The sequence below is a fragment of the Kogia breviceps genome, chromosome 4 (genome assembly GCF_026419965.1).
Source record: "Kogia breviceps isolate mKogBre1 chromosome 4, mKogBre1 haplotype 1, whole genome shotgun sequence".
Taxonomy (NCBI): domain Eukaryota; kingdom Metazoa; phylum Chordata; class Mammalia; order Artiodactyla; family Physeteridae; genus Kogia; species Kogia breviceps.
Window position 1 is genome coordinate 82,716,643 of NC_081313.1, and position 21,538 is coordinate 82,738,180.

A 21,538-nucleotide genomic window follows, 5' to 3' on the forward strand; every position below is an offset into this window, starting at 1 on the left:
TTTATAGCAGCATTATTTACAATTGCCAAGATATGGAAGCAACCTAAGTGCCCAGCAACAGATGAACGGATAAAGAAGATGTGGTATATATATATATGATGGAATATTACCCATAAAAAAGAAAGAAATAATACCATCTGCAGCAACATGGATGGACCTAGAGGGTATTATGCTTAGTGAAATAAGTGAAATAGAGAAAAACAAATGGCTCTATGTTATCATTTATATATGAAATCTAAAAAATAAAACAAATGAATATATATAACAAAACAAACATCCTCACAGATACAGAGAACAAACTACTGGTTACCAATAAGGAGAAGGAAGAGGGAAGGGGCAAGGTAGGGGTATAGGAATGAGAGATATAAACTACTATGTATAAAATAAATAAGCAATAAAGACATATTGTATAGCACAGGGAAATGTAGCCATTATTTTATAATAATTTTAAAAGGGTTATAATCTATAAAAATATTGAATCACTATTTTGTACACCTGAAACTAATATAATATTGTAAACAACTAGTTTTCAGTAAAAAAAGAAATTCTAAGAAGTTCATAGCAATAAAAGCTTACACTAAGAAAAAAGAAAGATCTCAAATAAACAATCTAACTACACTTCAAGGAATTAGAAAAAGAACAAACTAAGTCCAAAATTAGTAGAAGGAAGGAAATAAGGAAGAGAGCAGAAATAAATGAAATAGAGACTAATACAATAGAAAAAATCAATAAAACTAAGAGTTGTCTTTTTAAAAGATAAATAAAATAGACAAACTTTTAGTTAGACTTTCCAAGAAAAAAGAGAGGAGTTAAATAAATGAAATTATAAGAAAGCAGAGACATTACAACTGATACACTACAAATACAAAGGTCGTAAGAGACTACTATGAAGAATTATACACCCCAAATTTTTTCTTGCTTGCTTTCTTGCTTTCATCATTCATGCTCTTCTGCTTTCTCTGGTTTTGAGTATTTTATGAGATTTCATTTTCTCTCATCTGTTAGCATAGCAATTATACCTTTTAAAAAACGTTTTAATGATTTTCCCTAGAATTCCCAACATACATTTTCAAGTTATTTAAGTCTACTTTCAAATAACATTATACCACTTCATTGGTAGTTCAGGTACTTTATAACGAAGTATTCCCGATTCCCCCCTCCCTTTTTATAAGACTGCTGTCATTTATTTCACTATCCATAAACTATAATTACTGAATACCTTAATGCCATAATGATTTTGAAGTTATCTATTATACCAATTAAAATGATAAAAATAAAAGAACATAGTCTACCTTTATTTATTCATCTCTAATGCTCTTTGTTTCTTTATGTGAATCTACATCTAACTCATGTCATTTTTCTTTTTTCTGAAGAACTTTAAACATTTCTTGCAAAGCAGATTTACTGGTGACAATTCCCTTATATTTTGTTTATCTGAGAATATCTCTATTTCTCCTTCACTTTTCAAAGATAGTTTCATTGCATAGAGCATTCTAAGTTGACTTTTTTTCCCAGTCCTTTAAATATTTCATTCCACTCTCATCTTGCTTGCACTGTTTGTGAAGAGAAGTCTGTTGTAAATTATCCTTGATCCTCTATAAGTTTTATTTCCTCTGACTTTTTTTTCAAGGCTTTGATTTTGATTCTGCAGTTTGAATATGATATGCCTACATGTAGATTTTTTTTTTAATCCTTCTTGGCATTCTTTGAGCTTCCCAGATCTGTGGTTTGCTGTCTGTCATTAAGTATGGAAAATTCTCAGCCACTATTACTTCACCTATTTCTTCTGTTCTTTTGTCTCCTTCTTCTCTTTCTGGTGCTTCCATTACATATGTGTTACATCTTTGTAATTGCTGCACAGTTCTTGGATATTCTATTCCAGTTATTTGCATTCATTTTTCTCTTTGCTTTTCAGTTTGAAAGGTTTCCACTGACATATCTTCAAAGTCAATAATACTTTCCTCAGTTCTGTACAGTCTACTGATGAATTCATGAAAGGGACTCTTCATTTTATTATAGTGTTGTTCTGGCTTTCTAGAATTTACTTTCGATTTTTTTTCTTAGAGTTTCCATTTCTCTGCTTGCATTACCTATATTTCTTTCATCTTGTTCACTTTTTCCATTAGAGCCCTTAGAATATTAATCATAGTTATTTTATGTTCCCAGTCTGATCATTCCAAAATCTTATTTCTTTTACAGCTAACAACAAATGTTACTAATTATCCTTCACCTGAGACTATCTTTCTTTCATTTTCTTTCTTGAAGGATATTTTCATTGGATAATAAATTATGTGTTAGCAGTTCTTTTCCTTCAGGACTAAAGATATTGTTCTACTGTTTTCTGAACCCATGGTTTCTGATGAGAAATTCACAATTATTTGTATTACTGCACCATAAATACTATTGTAACATTCTTATTTGATGATGTCAATATCTGGATCCCCTATGGTCTATTCTATCGTCTGTTTTATCTAAGGGTTTTTGGCCATGTCTTTGGCCTGCTGGGTATTTTTTTAAATTCAAGACCCTTGCTTACAACACTTTATAGCTTTGTATATTATCTTTCTTTCGGAGTGTTAAGTCTGTCTTTCTGCTGCTACAGCGCTGGCTGACCAAATTAATCCAATTAGAGAAAAATTAATTCCTGGCTGGGTTACAGTACTTTATTTTAGGGAGGCCTTCACTCTTAGGTCTTAACCTTGCAGAGGTATCAGTTGAGAACATGGTATTCACCACAGTTGCTCCCCAACAGCACAATCTAAAGTTGAACTCTTATCTATAGAGCATCAGAAGACTGGTGAAATTTTTGTTTTTTTACAAGATTTCTACTTGATTTCAGCCTCTTAGCTCCGTAATTCAGCAAATGTATTGAGTGAAACCCCAACAGAGTGTTATCTCATTTGTCTACCTCTCTCCTTACTGATATCCTGTCCCACTCCATGTCCTAATTTTTGTCTCTTTAGGCTCAAAGGTCAGTCAAAAATTTGTGCCAGTTTTTTGTCATCTTACTAGATGTTTTTTGCCCAGACACTTTGCCAGAATTGCCAGCTTGCCAATGTCCAGAAATAGTAAATATACTCAGGGTAAAATGCAACTGCAGAAGATTGCTTCTCCTCACAAGATTTGCCTTTCTCCAGGATTTTGGTCTTTAAATTCCTAGTTGCCTAAACAACTATCTGATGCCTTTAAACACATTTTTAAAACGTTATTCAGCTGTTCTAGGTGTTCTCAGTGGGAGCATTGGTCTGCCATAAGCCACTTCATTGTAGCTCAAGTGTAAGTCTTGTTTTCTTTATTTATTTTACTTGCTTAGTCCTTTGGTTTCCAATTCCAGTTTTGTTTCTCTTCTTTAACATCAATCTCTGCCCAGTTCTTTAAATTTTTGCATGTTTAACCTAAAGGAGACATTACTCATGCATAATTTCAGATGTCTTCAGTTCCATTCTTTGATAAGAAGGCAGACATACCGATTCAAAAACAAAGGTAAGACTGGCTTTGTACAGACAGTTAGTATGGTCTCCTAATTGCTACTCACTTTAATACAGATTTCTGCTTCTGGGTTCTGATTCATTTCAATATGTTTTTTTTTCTTTAGACTATATGAATGCATAAGCAGTTATACTATAAGCTATCATTATCATATTTCTGCCCTTAAAGTGAAATGTGAAACTATGCTTTATGTTTCTTTTACATGTTCAATAATGCCAAGAATGATATGAGCATATTAGGCTTACTGGATAAATAATTATTAATCGACTAAGAAATATATTGTTGGGATTAGATGTAAAAATCTCATACATATAAAATTATATTTACCCGCCATAATCTTCAGTGATCCCAGCAAATGGTACTGAATCACAGTGAACAAAAATTACAAATGCAAGCAGTACAAGTGTTACAGCAGATGTAACCATTACGAATCTCATAAGGCCTTTACAAGACATTTGTAACTTGGAAATAATGATACCTCCCAGAATCTGGCCAAGAGCACCTCCTGGAATTAAAATAAGTCCTAAAAGAAAGGAGGAAGAGAATACACAGTTAAAAATAGTCAGCTAAAGATAGTACAGAAAATTCATACTTTGAGGCAATCCCCTCTGCTCTAAAAATATAGCAAACATAGATTTAACTAAGAGACCGAGACAAAACTTAAAGGCATGATATTAATAAATACCTCAACAAACCCTGAACCCTAAGAGAAATACAAATTTGTGAGTGGGGCTGAAGCTATAGGCCTAAAGAACCTAGAATAAGAGGCTTCACAAAATGTTTTACAGCAGTTGTGAGAACTACAATAAAAGACATATTGGAGGAACAACATTTGAAAATTTGTAGCTAAGAATGAGAAATTTCAATAATTAAAGAAATATTAGTCCTGGGAATAAAAGTGCACTCCAAATACTGAGAAAGAGTAAAAATAAATAAATATTAAATCACATAAGGTAATAAGGTAAGGAAACTTCATAACATCAATATTTTTTTTTTTTTTTTTTTTTTGTGGTACGCGGGCCTCTCACTGTTGTGGCCTCTCCCATTGCGGAGCGCAGGCTCCGGACGCACAGGCTCAGCGGCCATGGCTCATGGGCCCAGCCACTCTGCGGCATGTGGGATCTTCCCGGACCGGGGCACGAACCCGTGTCCCCTGCATCGGCAGGCGGATTCTCAACCACTGCGCCACCAGGGAAGCCCCATAACATCAATATTAAAGTGTAAATTGTAAAAGTTGCCAGAGAGCCTGTAACTTGCAAAAGAATTATAATTATAGCTAATTTTTTAAAAGATAAAATTAATAACCTAGACCAAACACACATACACAATCCTGAGGAGTGGGGTTAGTAAACTCCAAGTGAGTAGTGAAAATTTCCTAAACCAACTGAGGGGGACAAAATGAATAAAAAATGAGTCCACTGAGAGAGGACAGAATAGTGGGGGGGGTGGGGAGAAGCAAAAGAGAAGTGTAATAAACAAAATGTACAATTAAAAAGTTAAAAATTACTTAAATATGTCAGAATTTACAATAATGATAAATGGACAGAACTATTAAAAAGATAGAATATCAAATTTGATATTTTTAAAAAAGGAAAGCTTGAAAATAAAGCAATGAAAAAACATGTACCATGAAAATGTAGATCATGAACATGTATATACCTAATGACAATGCATAAAATAAGTTATGTAAAAACTGCCTAGATTTCAAGAGAATTAAAAATCTATAAACAAAGTGTTCTAACTCAGCTTTCTCAAAGACACTTAGCTTACAACACTATATAAGATATGGAAAGTATTAATTGATTTGAACACGCAGTTATTTCAAAAGAGAAGAGCTATGTCTACAAACTAAAAATCTCTTTTCAATAATTCATGGCTTAAGTAAAAATATGCTGATGAGAATTTAAAATGCTTATAACTGGGCTTCCCTGGTGGCGCAGTGGTTGAGAGTCCGCCTGCCGATGCAGGGGACACGGGTTCGTGCCCCGGTCCGGGAAGATCCCACATGCCATGGAGCGGCTAGGCCCATGAGCCACGGCCGCTGAGCCTGCGCGTCCAGAGCCTGTGCTCCACAACGGCAGAGGCCACAACAGTGAGAGGCCTGTGTACCGCAATAAAAAAAAAGAAAGAAAAAAAAATGCTTAGAACTGAACAATAATACAAATTACATCTAAATGTATGAGATGCTACTAAAGAAAATCTATAACTAATGATACCTCCATTATAACTTATTAGGAGAACTAAATGAGTTACTATTTAAGTGCTTAGAACAGTGTATAGTCACATAGCAAACATTATATGAGTATTTGTTAAAAGGTAGAATTTATAGACAAATTCATTTATTAGAAAGCAAAAAAGTACAAATAGGGCTTCCCTGGTGGCGCAGTGGTTGAGAGTCCACCTGCACGTCTGAGCCTGTGCTCCGCAATGGGAGAGGCCACAACAGTGAGAGGCCCGCGTACCGCAAAAAAAAAAAAAAAAAAAAAAAAGTACAAATAGTGTAGCAGCAATGTTTATAAAGAAAATTGTGGGAATTGGAAGTGAAACAAAGGGTGAGCAACAAGGCTGCGGTTAAGAAGTCAAGAAGTAAACCACATTTTACCTCATAATCTCAGAAATTAAGGGCAGCAGGTATGACTGAAAGCAAGAGTGAGGTACACTTAGAAAACAAGAGGATTGGATGGCTGTCTATGTAAAATGTTTGATCCCCAATTCCTATCCCTACCCACAATGCCAGAGAACCCTAGGTTTATTCAGTTTGAACCCAACAACTATAGAGTTAAGAAAACCAATTACATATGTGAGCAGAAAACTGAGAACACAATTCAGCTGAGAAAGTATTGGCTGTCAGGCTTATTGCCCTAGGCAATAAGAAAATACTGGACACTGGGAGTTCAAAAGTTAAATAGCTGGGTCCTTGAAAGACTACCCTAAAAGGACACAAAACAGTTGAAAATTCAACTGCAAAGCACAGAACTTCCAATCAACTTCTTATGTAAATACTTTATTGGTGTACAGAAAAATACACAAATCAATATTACACATTTGATGAATTTTCAAAGTGAACATAACTACATAACCACACCCAGGTAAAAAAATCAAACATTATCAGAAGGCCAGAGGCTCTTTTGTGCACTTATAGGATTTTATAAAATATGAATCATAAAGTATGCATACATTATGGCTTCTTTTATTGGACATGATGTTTGAAAAATCCACCCGTTTTTGTATATAACAATAGTTCATGCCTTCTCATTGCTGAATAATATTCTAGTATGCATACAACACAATTTATTTATTCACTGTGATGTTGCAAATTGTGCTGCTACTTTAAAAATTCATGTATATGTCCTTTCGTAAATGTTTGCATTCTGTTGGGTATATTCTTAAGAGAACTTATGTTGGGTATATAACTAGTTGAATTCCTGGGTCAGGGGATATGTATAGGTTCAGATTTTTATGATACTGCCAAAGAGATTTATAAAATGATAAACCAATTTACATTCTCACCAGTAGTGGATAAAATGTCAATTGCTCCACATCCATGACTACATATATCTTTCTTTTTCATTTTAGCAATTCTGGTGAATGGGTAATAGTATTGCATTGTGATTTTAATACACATTTCCCTGAAAAACCACTGAAGGTGAGCACATTTTCACATGAATATTGGCCAACTGATATCATCTTTTATATAATGTCTGTTCAAGTCTTTCGTCCATCTTTATTGGATTATCTGCCTTTTTATTATTGTCATATTTTTTTTACATATTCTGGACACACTTTGTAGAATATTTCTATTGAAAAGGTTGTGACATGAAGGTTGTCACTCTTCATGCTGACATTTGATGAACAGAATTTCTTAATTTTAATGTAATGGCACATTTCTTTTCTTTATGGCTATATAATTTGTGTCCTGTTGAATAAATCTTTGTCTTCTCCAAGCCATTATTTTCCTATGCCTTATTCTAAAAAGTTTTATTGTTTTACCATACACATTGAGATCTGCAATCCATCTAGAATTGGTGTCTATGTATGTAGTGAGGCAGAGGTCAAGATTTGTCTTTATTTAAATGTACTATAACTACTACTCTATTTATTGGGCAACAATTTTCCACTAACCTCTGATGCTGTATATCCTACAAGTAGAAGTACTGACTGCTTTTTGTTTTATATTTTCTAGGATATTTCTATAGTGAATATGCTTGGATAAGCAAGATAGATCCCCTTTTAGAGCACTTTTGTTGTGGCTTCACTATACTAATGCTGTGGCTCCAATTTCAAAATATAAAATAGGTAATTATTTTACCTATTTTAGGCTTGTACTGTATATGCTCTAAACTCCAAAAGTGATGCTGGAACACATAAATTGTTACCCTTGCTCCTCAAGTATAGTCCAACAGGAACAACATAGACTCTCAGGAGGAAAAAGGAAAGTCCCAACTCTCATTATGGACTCACCTGAAGCAGAAGTAGTAAGAATTGCAGTATCTCAATTCAACAGACCTTATGTTCAGTGAAAAAAGTTACCAGGGGCTTGAGGTTTACAGTGGATTAACCACCAATTGAATTCCATTGTTCCTATAGCCCTGGATATTCCATACACTCTGATGTAACTAAATTTTTGGCACAGATCGATGGCACTGGATACACTGTCTTAGACATTGCCAAAGTCTTCTTTTGCATCCCTCCAGCACCCAAAGGAAAAGACTAATTCTCATTCATGCTACAAGGCCACAAATATACATCTGCAGTATTACCTCAGGAGTACCTAAATTCCTCTTCCATTTAGTACAAGGGGGCAGGTCAGGATTTATTGTGACTACCACTACCCTATGATGCCCAAATCTTTCAGTGATAGATGTTATTCAGTTGGCTGTAGGGTCAGAAGCCTGACTTAATGACTCTGACTCTGGTATTAGGATACCATCACCAGCAAGGGTGATTGATCAAGCCTAACAAAATCCAGAAGTCTGCTTATCGAGTTTTGGGGGGATTCTGCAGACAAAATCACAATGCTCTACCACTCTGGAAGTTAAGGAAAAATTGTCTCCCTTCCCCCAACCAAAAGCCAGCCTAGCATCACTTTGGATTCTTGAGTATTAGAGACAGTAGCCGATTCACTTGGGCATTCTCTTTGGTCTTGTATACCAGCTAACCCACAGGCCTACACTGGATGCTAATCCGCAAGCTGTGGTATGCTCCCTACTTTGAGGTACCACAAACCTAATGACCTATTTGAGCTACAAGGCTCCATGACTGATGATTTTGTTTGCTGGAGCCTATGGAAAAGGGAGGAAGTCCCCACTCAGAAGCATCATTGGTTATATAGGACTCACCGACTCCCTGAAACAGGTACATTTAAAAACAACTCTTAGCTTACTACTGACCCCTTCTCACAACCAAAGCTCTGACCCACAGAGACTTTGTGATTCTGTGGATTGATATTCTCATTTTGAGATGAACCAAAACAGACTCACCACTAACCGTTTGACAAGCCTTACTTGTCAACTGGAATTGGTGTGTTCAAGCCATAGGGATGGGTCACAAGAGATCTTCAAATGATTAAAGAAACACCACCAGTATCACACAGCCCTCAGAAGACAGTGAAAATCTCTTTTAAATGCACTTACTTCTGGTACTCAGGGAAGATTTCCAGAGGGACTACTGTTACATTATTTATATGTACCCTGAGGGCAGTTATCTTTATTACTCTTAAGAGTAATCCAACTAGAAAAGGTGGTACAAAATTTGTCCCTAATTTTACTTGAAATAATCAATGACACCTCATCCCTGGAAAGCACTCTGGTCAGCCTCAGTCACTGATCAGCATTGTTATGGATGACAGAATTGCCTAAAACTTCATCCTGGCAGGCCAGGGTAGAATAGATGCAATTGCTAATGCATTCTGTTATACTTGGATTAATACCTCAGGCTAAGTGGACAGGTCAATATGGAAACTTTAGGAGAAAGCCATCTTGCTTTCTAAGGTAGACCCTGAGGGCCAAGAAATTTGTTCAGATGGCTTGGTCCAGGAATTTGCCAGCATGATTGAGGCCAATACTGCAAGTGGCCTTATCCTGTTCTTTGGAGTCCTGTTGATATGAGCCTTAATTAAATACTCTATGAAACAAATTGAATGGGTTTAGTCCCTATCTCTATTAATTAGATTAATCAGAGTGTCAAACAATGTGGTATATCTGTGGAAAAATCTGTCATGGCTCCTGAAACTGTGTCATGTTTGGCTTTTGGACTATGTGCAGTCTGACAATGGTGTGCCCTTTATCACAAAATCTACTCAATAACAGGCTGATAGTCAATGTTTCTGCACACCTTAACATTTGTTTTTTATTTGGCCCACATGTTTTATGTTCCTTCTTCCTTTCTTACTTTTTAAAAATTATTAGTAAAAATCTTCAAATAAATATACTCATTTACTATTCTTTTACTGGTTACCTGCAAGTTACAGCATGCATCTCTGACTTTTTATAGCATAAAATAAATGATCACATTTACCATCTTTCCATTAATGCTGGAACCTTAAAACATTTAATTCCATTTGCAACCTCTTTTGGACAGCCAATTCTCAATATCTAGTAAAATTGATGTACACAATAGCAATGCCTCTTCAATGTCTAAATATAGATCAACTTTTACAAATGTGCACAAGGAGACACGTACAGGTCTATTTGTTACTGCACTGTTTGGAAAAATGAAAAAGTTGGGGGCAACTTCATATCCTTTTATATGATATGGATAAATAAACAGTATCCATAAAATAGAATCCCACAGCACTGTTAAAATGCACTAAATAGAGATCAACATGAATCGATGAACATAATTTCAGATGAAAGTAACAGAAGAGTACATACAAAATGATATATGAATTTTAGAAACAGATTGTATGTAGATAGGTACATAAGAGGTAAAAATATATAAATGTGAGAGAAGGATGAACTCTAACTTTAGAAGAGTTGTTACCTATGGGGAGGGAGGGAGAGAAATGGGATAAAGAAGAGGTACAGAAGTCTTACAAGGTTTTATGTGTTAAAAACTATTGATGCAATGATGGCAAAGTGCTCATATTTTAAAAATTTCAGCAAGCAGTACTTAGATATTTGAAGTTTAAGCAAATGCTACTACTCCTTCTACTTTCTGCTTATTTGAAATTGTTCATAAATACATATAAGAAAACTTTACATAAAAATTTCATAATGAGTACGAGTGGAAATGTTTACCTGCAAGTGCAGTTGCTTCAGTGGGTGTTAATAGAAACTGATTTTCTATGTATATGGGCAAAAATTCAGATGCTCCAATCATAACTAAATATTCTGAAGCTCTGGACAGCGATAGGTACACAAACATTGGATTCTTGATCAGAATCTGAAATAGAAATGTTACATATGAATTATTTTATTTTGTTAGGTAAAGAGGAATAGATATACCCACTCGTATGTTAACAACCAATCCACAAAAAGTTTAGCTTTCTCAATCTTAACTGAAAATACATATATATGTATATAAAAATTGAAATATCAATTTAAAATTCACCAATATACACATACCATAAAAGACATGTAGTGTTTTAACCATTTTTATTTGTTATTTGATCTCCATACCACCTATAATTTTTATTTGGGGATCTGGCGTTTTGCTAGAACTGCTAGAACTAAAACATTAACCTTCAAACTAATTTCTGTATTTCCTAGATATGTATATATCTTTGAAACTTTTTTTTTTTAAGATGTTGGTGGTAGGAGTTTATTAATTAATTAATTAATTTTTGCTGTGTTGGGTCTTTGTTTCTGTGTGAGGGCTTTCTCTAGTTGTGGCAAGCGGGGGCCACTCTGCATCGCGGTGCGCAGGCCTCTCACTATCGCGGCCTCTCTTGTTGCGGAGCACAGGCTCCAGACACACAGACTCAGTAGTTGTGGCTCATGGGCCTAGTTGCTCTGCGGCATGTGGGATCCTCCCAGACCAGGGCTCGAACCCATGTTCCCTGCATTAGCAGGCAGATTCTCAACCACTGCGCCACCAGGGAAGCCCTTTGAAACTATTTAGTGGTGTTTTATATTTGTATATATTTTTTAAAAAACTTAAATTTTCTTTTTCTAGCCCTAAACACAAATTCTAAAATCTAATCATTTTCTGCATATTCATCGAATTCATCTTCTGAGTGCTATTTAACATTACATAGTGTAATTCCACAATATTTATCCACTCCCATAGGGTTAAATGCTTAGGCTGACTTCAACATCCTACTGGCACAAACAAGGCTACATTAAACATCCCTGTGCAACCCTTAAGGAAATAGGATAGAGTGTCTTTGGAAGTACATATTCTAGAAAGGGATTGCTAGGGCATTGGAATTTGATATACTTCATTCCATTATTTCTCCAAATCTTTTCTCCAGAATTATCAGTTTATATTCCCACCATAAAATAAGATAGTTCCATTTCCTTCATGTAGCAACTGATACTTCCTAAAATTCATCAGATCAATATTTCTGACTTCACATCCCCTTCCAGAACTTTGCTGTTCTCCAAGAAAGAGGCATTGAACTTCGAAAGGGCTTTACGACTGCGAAGGAAGTAATGCTGCAAGACTTCTGAGGTTGGGTCATAAAAGGATAATATGACTTCTGCTGGGAACTCTCACTCTCTCAGGACTCTGGCCTTGGAACTCGGTTACCATGTTATGAGAAAGCCCAGGCCAGATGGAGAGGCGATGTGTGGGCATTCCAGCAAACAGCCAGGATCAAAAGCTAATATCTGAGTGAACAAGTCTTCAGATGACTCCATCCCCCAGACTTAGTTCACTACAACTGACCACAAGTAGAGCTGAGAAGAGTAAGCTCTGCACAAATCAAAGAAACATGAGCAAAACGGATGCTCTAGTACTTTAAGCCACTAAGTTTTGGGGAGGTTTGTCATGTAGCAATAGATAACTGGCACACCCCACATAATCACAAACTTTAATACTGGCTGGCTTTCAAAATTTTTCCATGCTGATGAATGTATATCATTACAATGCTATATTTTGTATTTCTCTAATTTCAAATATAACAGCATTTCTTGATATAATTCTTAGCTATTTAGGACTGTTTTGTGTGCATGAACTGGCTATTTGTATGTTTATTAGGCTTCCTGAAATTCTCGTGTAGATTTTCCAAGAATCCCTTGTTTATTCTAAATATTAATCTCTTGTTGGATTTAGATATCTGTCGCCCACCTTTTAGCACTGTTTATAGCTTCCTTCACTGAACAGAAATCTTTGACTTAATGTAATCTAATCCATAAATTATAAGCCCATATTTGATGCTATTGGGAATCTTGTCTAACCTTTTCCTACCTCTATGTCACAAGGTATTTCTTTCATTTTAAACATTAACTTGTTGTTTCTTCTAGTCACATTCTATTAACCTAGAAGTCACCTTTTTGCATAATGTGAAGTAGAGAGCCAACTTCATTTTACCAAATAGAGAACAAAGTTAAGTCATCACACCTATTGAACAATTATCCTTGAAGTGCCTCTTCTATCATATGACAAGTTCTCAGATACATTAATCTGTAGCTGTGTTCTTTATTCTGTTCCACTGGCCTATTTATCTGTACTGAGAAAATGCTACCTTTTTTTTTTCACTACTAAGGCTTTATAGCCTGTCTTAATGTGTACCAGGATCAACACTCTTTGTTTTACCTATTCATGACCTTATTCTGCCATAATAATTTTAGAATCAATTTGTCATTTACTAAAAAAATAAAATTCTTGCCATAGTACTGATTACATCACACTGAATTCATAGATTATTTGAGAAAGAAATCACACATATGAAAGTTGTCATTTTATCCATTAAATTGTATATCTCTCAACTTATCCTAGTCTCCTCTAATACTGTTACATAGAGTTTTAAATTTTTTCATGAATTTCTTGAGTAGTTCTGAATTATTTATAGTTTTGTGATTAATTTTTACTTTATTATATAATTTTTAAAATAGATATTTATGAAGTCTTATTTGAATATTTTATTTTTTAAAATTTTATATTTCTTATGTTGCACATTCAGATACTGCTCAATTAGTGGATTATACCTCCTTTATAGGTCCTTCTAGTTCACAAATGTTGATTTATTCATAATAATTATTGACAATTGAATATTAAGGACAGTCCTGATTCTAATGAAAGTTATAGCAATATTCCATGATTCTGTATGAAATGGAAATCTGTATTAGATATAGAAAGCAAAACAAGAAACAGAAAATCTGGTTTTTTGTCTTGGCTCTGCAACTGATTTGTGGAGCAACAATGAGCAAATCACAATCTCTACATATCTCATTTTCAGCAAGTTTTATGTAATAGTAGATAGAGCAATGTCCTGAGAGTAAAATACACGAGGTATTCTTATATTCTTAACCTCAACTCGGCCACCTGTATGTGTATGTGTGTCCAAAGATATACATGTCTTTGGAAAAGTTACTCAACCTCTTTAAATTACTGGCTCATCATCTGTAAAGTAAAAATGATAATATCTATATTTATGGTGATTATGAGAATTGCATATATGTAATAATTTATATAATTTCTGGCACACAGTAGGTGCCCAGTAAAGAATATACATCAGTTTCATAATTTATAAGAGTAATCACATGAGATTACTAAATTTGTTGTTTGTAAACTTTAGTTAGCCTTAAATCATTTGGAGGGCGGTTATAAAACATATATTGCCAGGTCCTACTTCCAGAGTTTCTGATTCAGTAGGTCTGGAATGGGGCCTAAGAATTTACATTTTTAACAAATTCCCAAATGATGATGATAATCTGAGAACCAATGCATGAGATAATTTTTGTGTTTATGCTGTTTAGGATTAAAACGAACAGACTCAGTGGCTAATTTAGTTGATGCAACTTATCATAATGTTACACAGAAAGTAAGAAAGCCCAAACACTCTCTCAGTAGCTAAACAATTCAGAGCTCGTAAAGAATTAGAACCATCAATCAGAATAAGATGGCAGCCTATCTTGTCTGCTCAGCAGTGGGCGTTCCATTGCTTTATCTTGATTGCTTCAAAGGCCCAAATATTCAGTTTCTTTCTGTCAGCTTATTGTGTCTATGTCTCTTTCTATTTTGGCTACTGACTATTCTCTCTCCATTTTCTTCTTTATCTCAATGGCCTTTGCTCATTCATTTTCTCTATGTCAATTTACCAAAGCTATGTTGCTTGAGTTTCCTTCTCCTTCTCCTTTGTATATATTCCCCAAGAGGGAGGAACTGACTAGATTAGTTAGTTTACAGCAAGGTGTCTCTGTTGGTCATTGTTCTCAAGATATGATATTTAATAGGTTTTGGGGAAATCTAAAGATTACTCTGTTGGACTCAAGTGCTGATCCCAGATCTACTTTTGGCTAGGACATTTGGAATATATCATACAGAGCAAGGCAACTAATGCACAAGGGAACACTTCTGGGCACTTTATTCAGAAAGGGATGGTGAGCATAGCAAATACTCAGAATACCATGGATTCTCTTCCAGGTGTTCCTGCTTAAAAAAAAATCAACCTATTTCTTTTCTTAGATATAAAATACAGGAGGCAAAGAAGGCCAGACATAGAAATCGGTATCCAAGTGGTTTCATGTAGCAAAATTAGGCTTAATTCTGGTAGTTGTTGATACACAAAAGGAGAAACTGAATTAGTTCCGCACAGTAGGAGACAGTTCTGTGCAACAGCCATATCTTGCAGTACTGTGGATCTTAGCCCTGGTCCATCACAGAGTCTGTCAACAACTAGGGTCTTTACTACACCTGAGGAGGTTCACGCTGGTCTGGAACTTCAAACTAGGTTAGGTACTCCTATATGTGCTTACTTAGTTGGAGTCCGAAACAAGAGCAGGACCAACAAAATATAAAGTATTAGGTATAGAGGCCTCAGAAAATTAGGCTGAGGTTCAGGAAAGGGAGCAAGTAGCAGTGGGATACAAATGTTAATGAAGAAATAGCTGTAGAGGAATGTTGCAAAGAGGAAACAGCTCCTGAAGATGGGTCATATGATGTCGCAATTAATTCTGGAAGTTTTTTCTTTCATGTGGTAGAAGCATTAATCTACTTCCTACCCTAATCCAGGTTGAATGATGGGATTCACTGATTCTGCCAGTAAAAAGGCCTTGGTGTCTATGGACAAATAGAAGGAAAATGTAAGTTGAAGAGGACACCAATAAATTTTTAACTTCTCAAGTGTCTTACCTGATTATTTAACTTCTCACCTGCTCTGGTCTTGATTCTTTATGGTACAAAGCTATAATTTGCCATAGAAAATAAGTAATGGTTATCTTTTTGTTTATAGCATGTTTAAAAATGTTTCAGCTTCCCATGCTGGAATCTTACCTACTCTGTTTCCATGAACACCAATTTATTTTAAGTAAAACCTAGCACACAACTCAGAGATTAAAACCAGTATATAATGTCCTGACATAAATACAAGTGATATATTTGATTATGTCTTCTACAATAGTAATTATTTTGCCTTCAAAGGAAAGTCAATATTTTGACTACCAATATTTGACTACCAATATATCTAAATAATTTGGACACTATCTTCTTTGATATATTCTGTCATCTTTCAGCAGTCACACAAGCAATGAAGAATACCTCATATTCATTTGGTCCTTTATAGTCACAAAGTTCTTTCATATTATAATACTCATTGACACTTCTTTGTTCACTGGAGTCCTAGTATGTAAATGTCTTCCTGGGTAATAAGGGATGAGACAAGCATGAGATGAAGAAAAGGAGGGTGAAAGTGTGATCTCTCTGCTTCACACATTTAAAAGAAGCTTTTCCCCTATGAAATCTTATTCCTTACATGCTTGCAGCCACTGTTAATTTCATTATTTTTTTCTTTTCCATGATTTATTTCCCTCACTTCCAAGTATTATGTTTTCGTTGTTTTAAAATATGTTTCTAGTCCATTTTATTTTTATAGCTATAGCTAAATAGATATTAAATTTATTCACTGTTCTACTTTCTTTTCTTCAAGCTTAATCCCATTTACTTTTACAGGTACAACTTTTCACCTTTTGTACATTACAACTTTATAAAAATGTTAAATATTTTGTCTCTTTTCTAGCTTTTTATCTTTTATTTTACTTATGTCTATTTTATCTATTTTAAAAGTATAAAAATTGGGGAAGAGATCAAGATAGCAGAGCAGGAGGACACTGGGTTCACATCCCCCCCACAAACACATCAAAAAATACATCTACATGTGGAACAATTCTCACTGAAAACAACTGAAGACTGGCAGAAAGACTCTTCTACAACCAAGGTTGTAAAGAATTATCCACACAGAATCAAGTAGGAAGGGAGGAGAATGATCAGGTCGGGACTTACACTCCAAGGAGGGGACAGAGAAGAGGAGAGAGATTATTATGGGCTCAGACAGCCTCCCTGGAGAGTGAGGGATTTGAACCAAATATTGAGTATCCCAGTCCTGGTATTTGATAGAGGGAAGACAAGTCTCCATAGGTGGTTAGAAGACCAGTGGAACTTACATGAGAGCTGTAAGAAACTGAGACTCTACTCATAAAGAGTGTGCACATGCTTGTTCACTCCCAAAAAACGATGGTGGAAGCAGATTGAAACTACCTGGGGCTCTGGCTGGTTTCCTGTCACCACCCCACTGAGTACCCCAGCCCGTTTAGCTCCAGCGCAGTTCCCCACTAGGGTGAAGGTTACCACTGTCTTATTAGACAGTGCATACTTGGTGAGGACATAGCCGACTTGGACCCAGCACTGCAACTGAATGGGGTGAGGGAGGTCATGACTGATACTCATGGAAGTTGGTGGATCGGGAGCTGTCTGGAACATTGACTGATGTGTAGATACCACCTTAGCACATGCCCTAGCTCACACTGGGCACCTGTTCTGGCCCCTCTTGTTTCAGCACTACTACCCTCTAGGGCGAAGGTGCCATTGCAGGGAAGGGGGAGGGCACACACCTACAGGGAACAGAACCAGCTAAGACCCAATTCTCAGGGCTTCTCCTCTAGTACCTCAGGACCCAACCTCACCCCAGATAGGGTAAGGATGGCCACCGAGCATAGGAGAAGCCCTGGCTCACCCCTGACTGGCTCTAGCCATGCTATCTCCAGCCCAACCTCCCACCAAGGTGATAGCTGCCAGTGCACCCTGGCAGAATACATGACCCATGCACACTTTAGATCCAGCTCTCTCACCAAAGGCACTGGGAACACACAGATTGAACAGGGATGCTCCCACACAAGGACACCCTTTCAAGACTGGAAGAGTTAACTGTTTTACCTAATTTCATAGACATTCAAAACAAAATGAGAAGACAAAAGAATTTGTTTCAAATGAAATAACAAGAAAAAAAACTCTGAAAAAATAATTAATGAAACAGAAATAAATAATTTACCAGATAAAGAGTTCAAAGCATTAGTAATAAGAATGCTAACTGAACTTGAGAAAAGAATAGATGAACACAGTGAGAATTTTAACAAGGAAATTGAAAGTATAAAAAGAGTCAGAGCTGAATATGAGAACTGAAATGAAAAACACACTACAAGGAGTTAACAGCAGACTAGCGGACACAAAAGAATGCATAAGTGATCTAGAAGACAGAATGATGGAAATCAACCAATCAGAACAGTAAAAAGAAAAACAATTTTTTTTTTTTTTTTTTTTTTCCGGTATGCGGGCCTCACACTGTTGGTGGCCTCTCCCGTTGCGGAGCGCAGGCTCCGGAAGCACAGGCTCAGTGGCCATGGCTCACGGGCCCAGCCGCTCCGCGGCATGTGGGATCTTCCCGGACCGGGGCACAAACCCGTGTCCCCTGCATTGGCAGGCGGATTCTCAACCACTGCGCCACCAGGGAAGCCCAAGAAAAACAAATTTTAAAACTGAAGACAGTTTAAGGGACCTCTGAGATTTTATCAAGCATACTATCATTTGCATTATAGGAGTCCTAGAAGGAGAAGAGAGAGAGAAAGGGGTTGAAAATGTATTTGATGAAATTATGGCTGGAAACATCCTGAACCTGAAGAAGGAAACAGATATCCAGGTACAGGAAACACAGAGAGCCCCAAAAGAGATGAACCCAAAGATATCTACACCAAGACATACAATAATTAAAATGGCAAAAGTTAAAGAGAGAATTCTAAAGACCAGCAAGAGAAAAATAAAGAATCACGTACAAGGGAACCCCCATAGATCTATCAGTGATTTTTCTGCAGAAACTTTGCAGGCCATAAGGGAGTGGCATAATATATTTAAACTGCTAAAAGGGAAAAACCTACAACCTAGGATACTCTACCCAGCAGGGTTATCATTCAGATTTGGGGAAAGTTAAAGAACTTTTTAGACAGAAAAAAACAAAAAGAAATCATGAATACTAAACTGACCCTAAACAAAGTGTTAAAGGGTATTCTCTAAGTGGAAAAGAAAAGATTATAACAATAAATAAGGATTTATGAAAAAGGAAAAATCCCACTAGGAAAGGCAAATATATAGTAAAGGCTACAGATCAACCACTTAAATAAGCTAGTATAAAGATTAAAAGACAAAAATTATAAAATCAACTATACTACAATAAATAGTTAAGGGATAAATATGGAAATGTAAATAAGACATCAACAACACAAAACATGGATGGGGGAGTAAAAATGTAGATCTTTTAGAATGTGTTTGAATGTAAATGGAGAACAGCTTAATACAAGTAGATAATGTTATAGGTCAACACATATGAAGCCTGTGGTAACCACAAATTAAAAACGTACAACAGATGCACAAAAACTAGAGAGGAAGAAATACAAGTATACTGCTAAAGAAAATCATAAAACCACAGGGGAGAAAACTAAAATATGAAGAACAGAGAAGAATTATAAAAACAACCAGAACAAGTAATGAAATGGCAATGAGTACATACCTATCAATAATCACTTTAAATGTCATTGGCAAAATGCTCCAATCAAAAGATAAAGGTTGTCTGATTGGATAGAAAAAAACAAGATCCATCTATATACTGCTTAGAAGAAACTCACTTCAGAGCTAAAGACACACATAGACTGAAAGTGAGGGGGTGGAAAAAGATAGTTCATGTAAATGGAAATGAAAAGAAAGCTGGGGTTACAATACTCATATCAGACAAAATAGATGTTAAAGTCCATAATAAAAGACAAAGAAGGTCATTATATAATGACAAAGGGATCAATATAAGAAGAGGATGTAACATTTATTAACATATATGCACGTAATAGATGAGCACCTAAATATACAAAGCAAACACTAACAGAAGTAAAGGGAAAATTAATAATAATACAATAATAGTAGGGGACGTTAATACTCCACTTACATCAATGAACACATCATCCACACATAAAGTCAATATGGAAATGGTGGTCTTACATGACATATTAGTCCAGTTGGCTTAATAGACATCCATAGGACATTCCATCCCAAAACAGCAGATACACATTCTTTTCAAGTGCAAATGGAGTGTTCTCCAGGTCAAATCAGATGTACGCCACAAAGCAATTATCAACAAATTTAAGAAGACAGAAATTATATTGAGCATTTTTTCTAACCACAGTGGTATGAAACTAGAAAACAATTACAGGAAAAAACACAAACTGTGCAGACAAAAAAAAATACTACTAAAAAACCAATGGGCCAATGAAGAAATCCAAGAGGAAATCAGAAAATACCTTGAGAAAAATGAAAATAAAAAGACAAATTTCCAAAATCTGTGGGATGTGACAAAAGCAATTCTAAGAGGGAAGTTTATAGCAATACAGTCCTACCTGAAGAAACAAGAAAAATCTCGATAACACACTACCACCTAAAGGAATTAGAAAGAGAAGAGCAAAGCCCAAAGTCAGCAGAAGGAAGGAAATAATAACGACCAGAGAGAAAATAAATAAAATAGAAACCAAAAAGTAATGGAAAAGATCAACAAAACCAAGAGCTGTTTTGTTTTGTTTTTTTGAAAAGGTAAACAAAATTGATAAGCCTTAAGCCAGGCTCATTAAGGAAAAGAGAGAGAGGATCTAAATAAACAAAATAAGATATGAAAGAGGAAAAATTATAACCAATATCACAGAGATACAAAAAATCATAAGAGAATACAACAAATTTGACAGCCTAGAAGAAATGCATAAATTTCTAGAAACATACAATTTTCAAAACTGAATCAAAAAGAAACAATCTGAACAGACTGATTACTAGTAGTGAAATTGAATTTGTAAGAAAAAAACTCCCAGCAAACAAGTCTAGGACCAGATGGCTTCACAGGGGAATTCTACTGAACATATAAAGAAGATCTAATACTTATCCTTCTAAAACTATTTCAAAAAATTTAAGAGGAGAGAACACCCCCAAATTCATTCTACAAGGCCACCATTACCCTCATACAAAAAGCAGATAAAGACACACAAAAAAAGAAAATTACAGGCCAAAATATCTGATGAATACAGATGCAAAAATCCTCAACAAAATATTAGCAAATTGGGCTTCCCTGGTGGTGCAGTGGTTGAGAATCTGCCTGCCGATGCAGGGGACACGGGTTCGTGCCCCGGTCCAGGAAGATCCCACATGCCGCAGAGCGGCTGGGCCCGTGAGCCATGGCCACTGAGCCTGCGCATCCGGAGCCTGCGCTCCGCAATGGGAGAGGCCACAGCAGTGAGAGGCCCGCGTACCACACACACAAAAAAAAAATATTAGCAAATTGAATTCAACACTATATAAAAAGGATCATACATCATGATCAAGTGAGATTTATTCTAGGGATGCAAGAATGGTTCAATGTCCACTAATCAATTAATGTGATATATCACATTAGCAAAACAGCATAAAAATTGTGTGATCATTTCAACAGATGCAGAAAAATCATTTAACAAAATTCAAAATCCATTCATGATAAAGTTTCATCAAGGTGGGTATAGAGGGAATGTATCTCAACATAATAAAGGCCACTTAGGACAAACCCACAGCTAACATCATACTCAATGATGAAAAGCTGAAAGCTTTTCTTCTAAAGTCA

The 21,538-nt window shown here is 35.7% G+C and overlaps 1 protein-coding gene across 1 annotated transcript in view; it reads right to left on the minus strand.

Moving 5' to 3' along the window:
• The window catches only part of SLCO6A1 (solute carrier organic anion transporter family member 6A1), a 110,584-nt gene that overhangs the window by 54,871 nt on the left and 34,175 nt on the right, over positions 1–21,538 (minus strand). The window contains exons 7-8 of the mRNA XM_059062353.1: positions 10,728–10,872; positions 3,817–4,012 (exon numbers count right to left, since the gene is read on the minus strand). Coding sequence (XP_058918336.1) covers positions 3,817–4,012; positions 10,728–10,872 — 341 coding nt within the window. The remainder of the gene's footprint in view (positions 1–3,816; positions 4,013–10,727; positions 10,873–21,538) is intronic.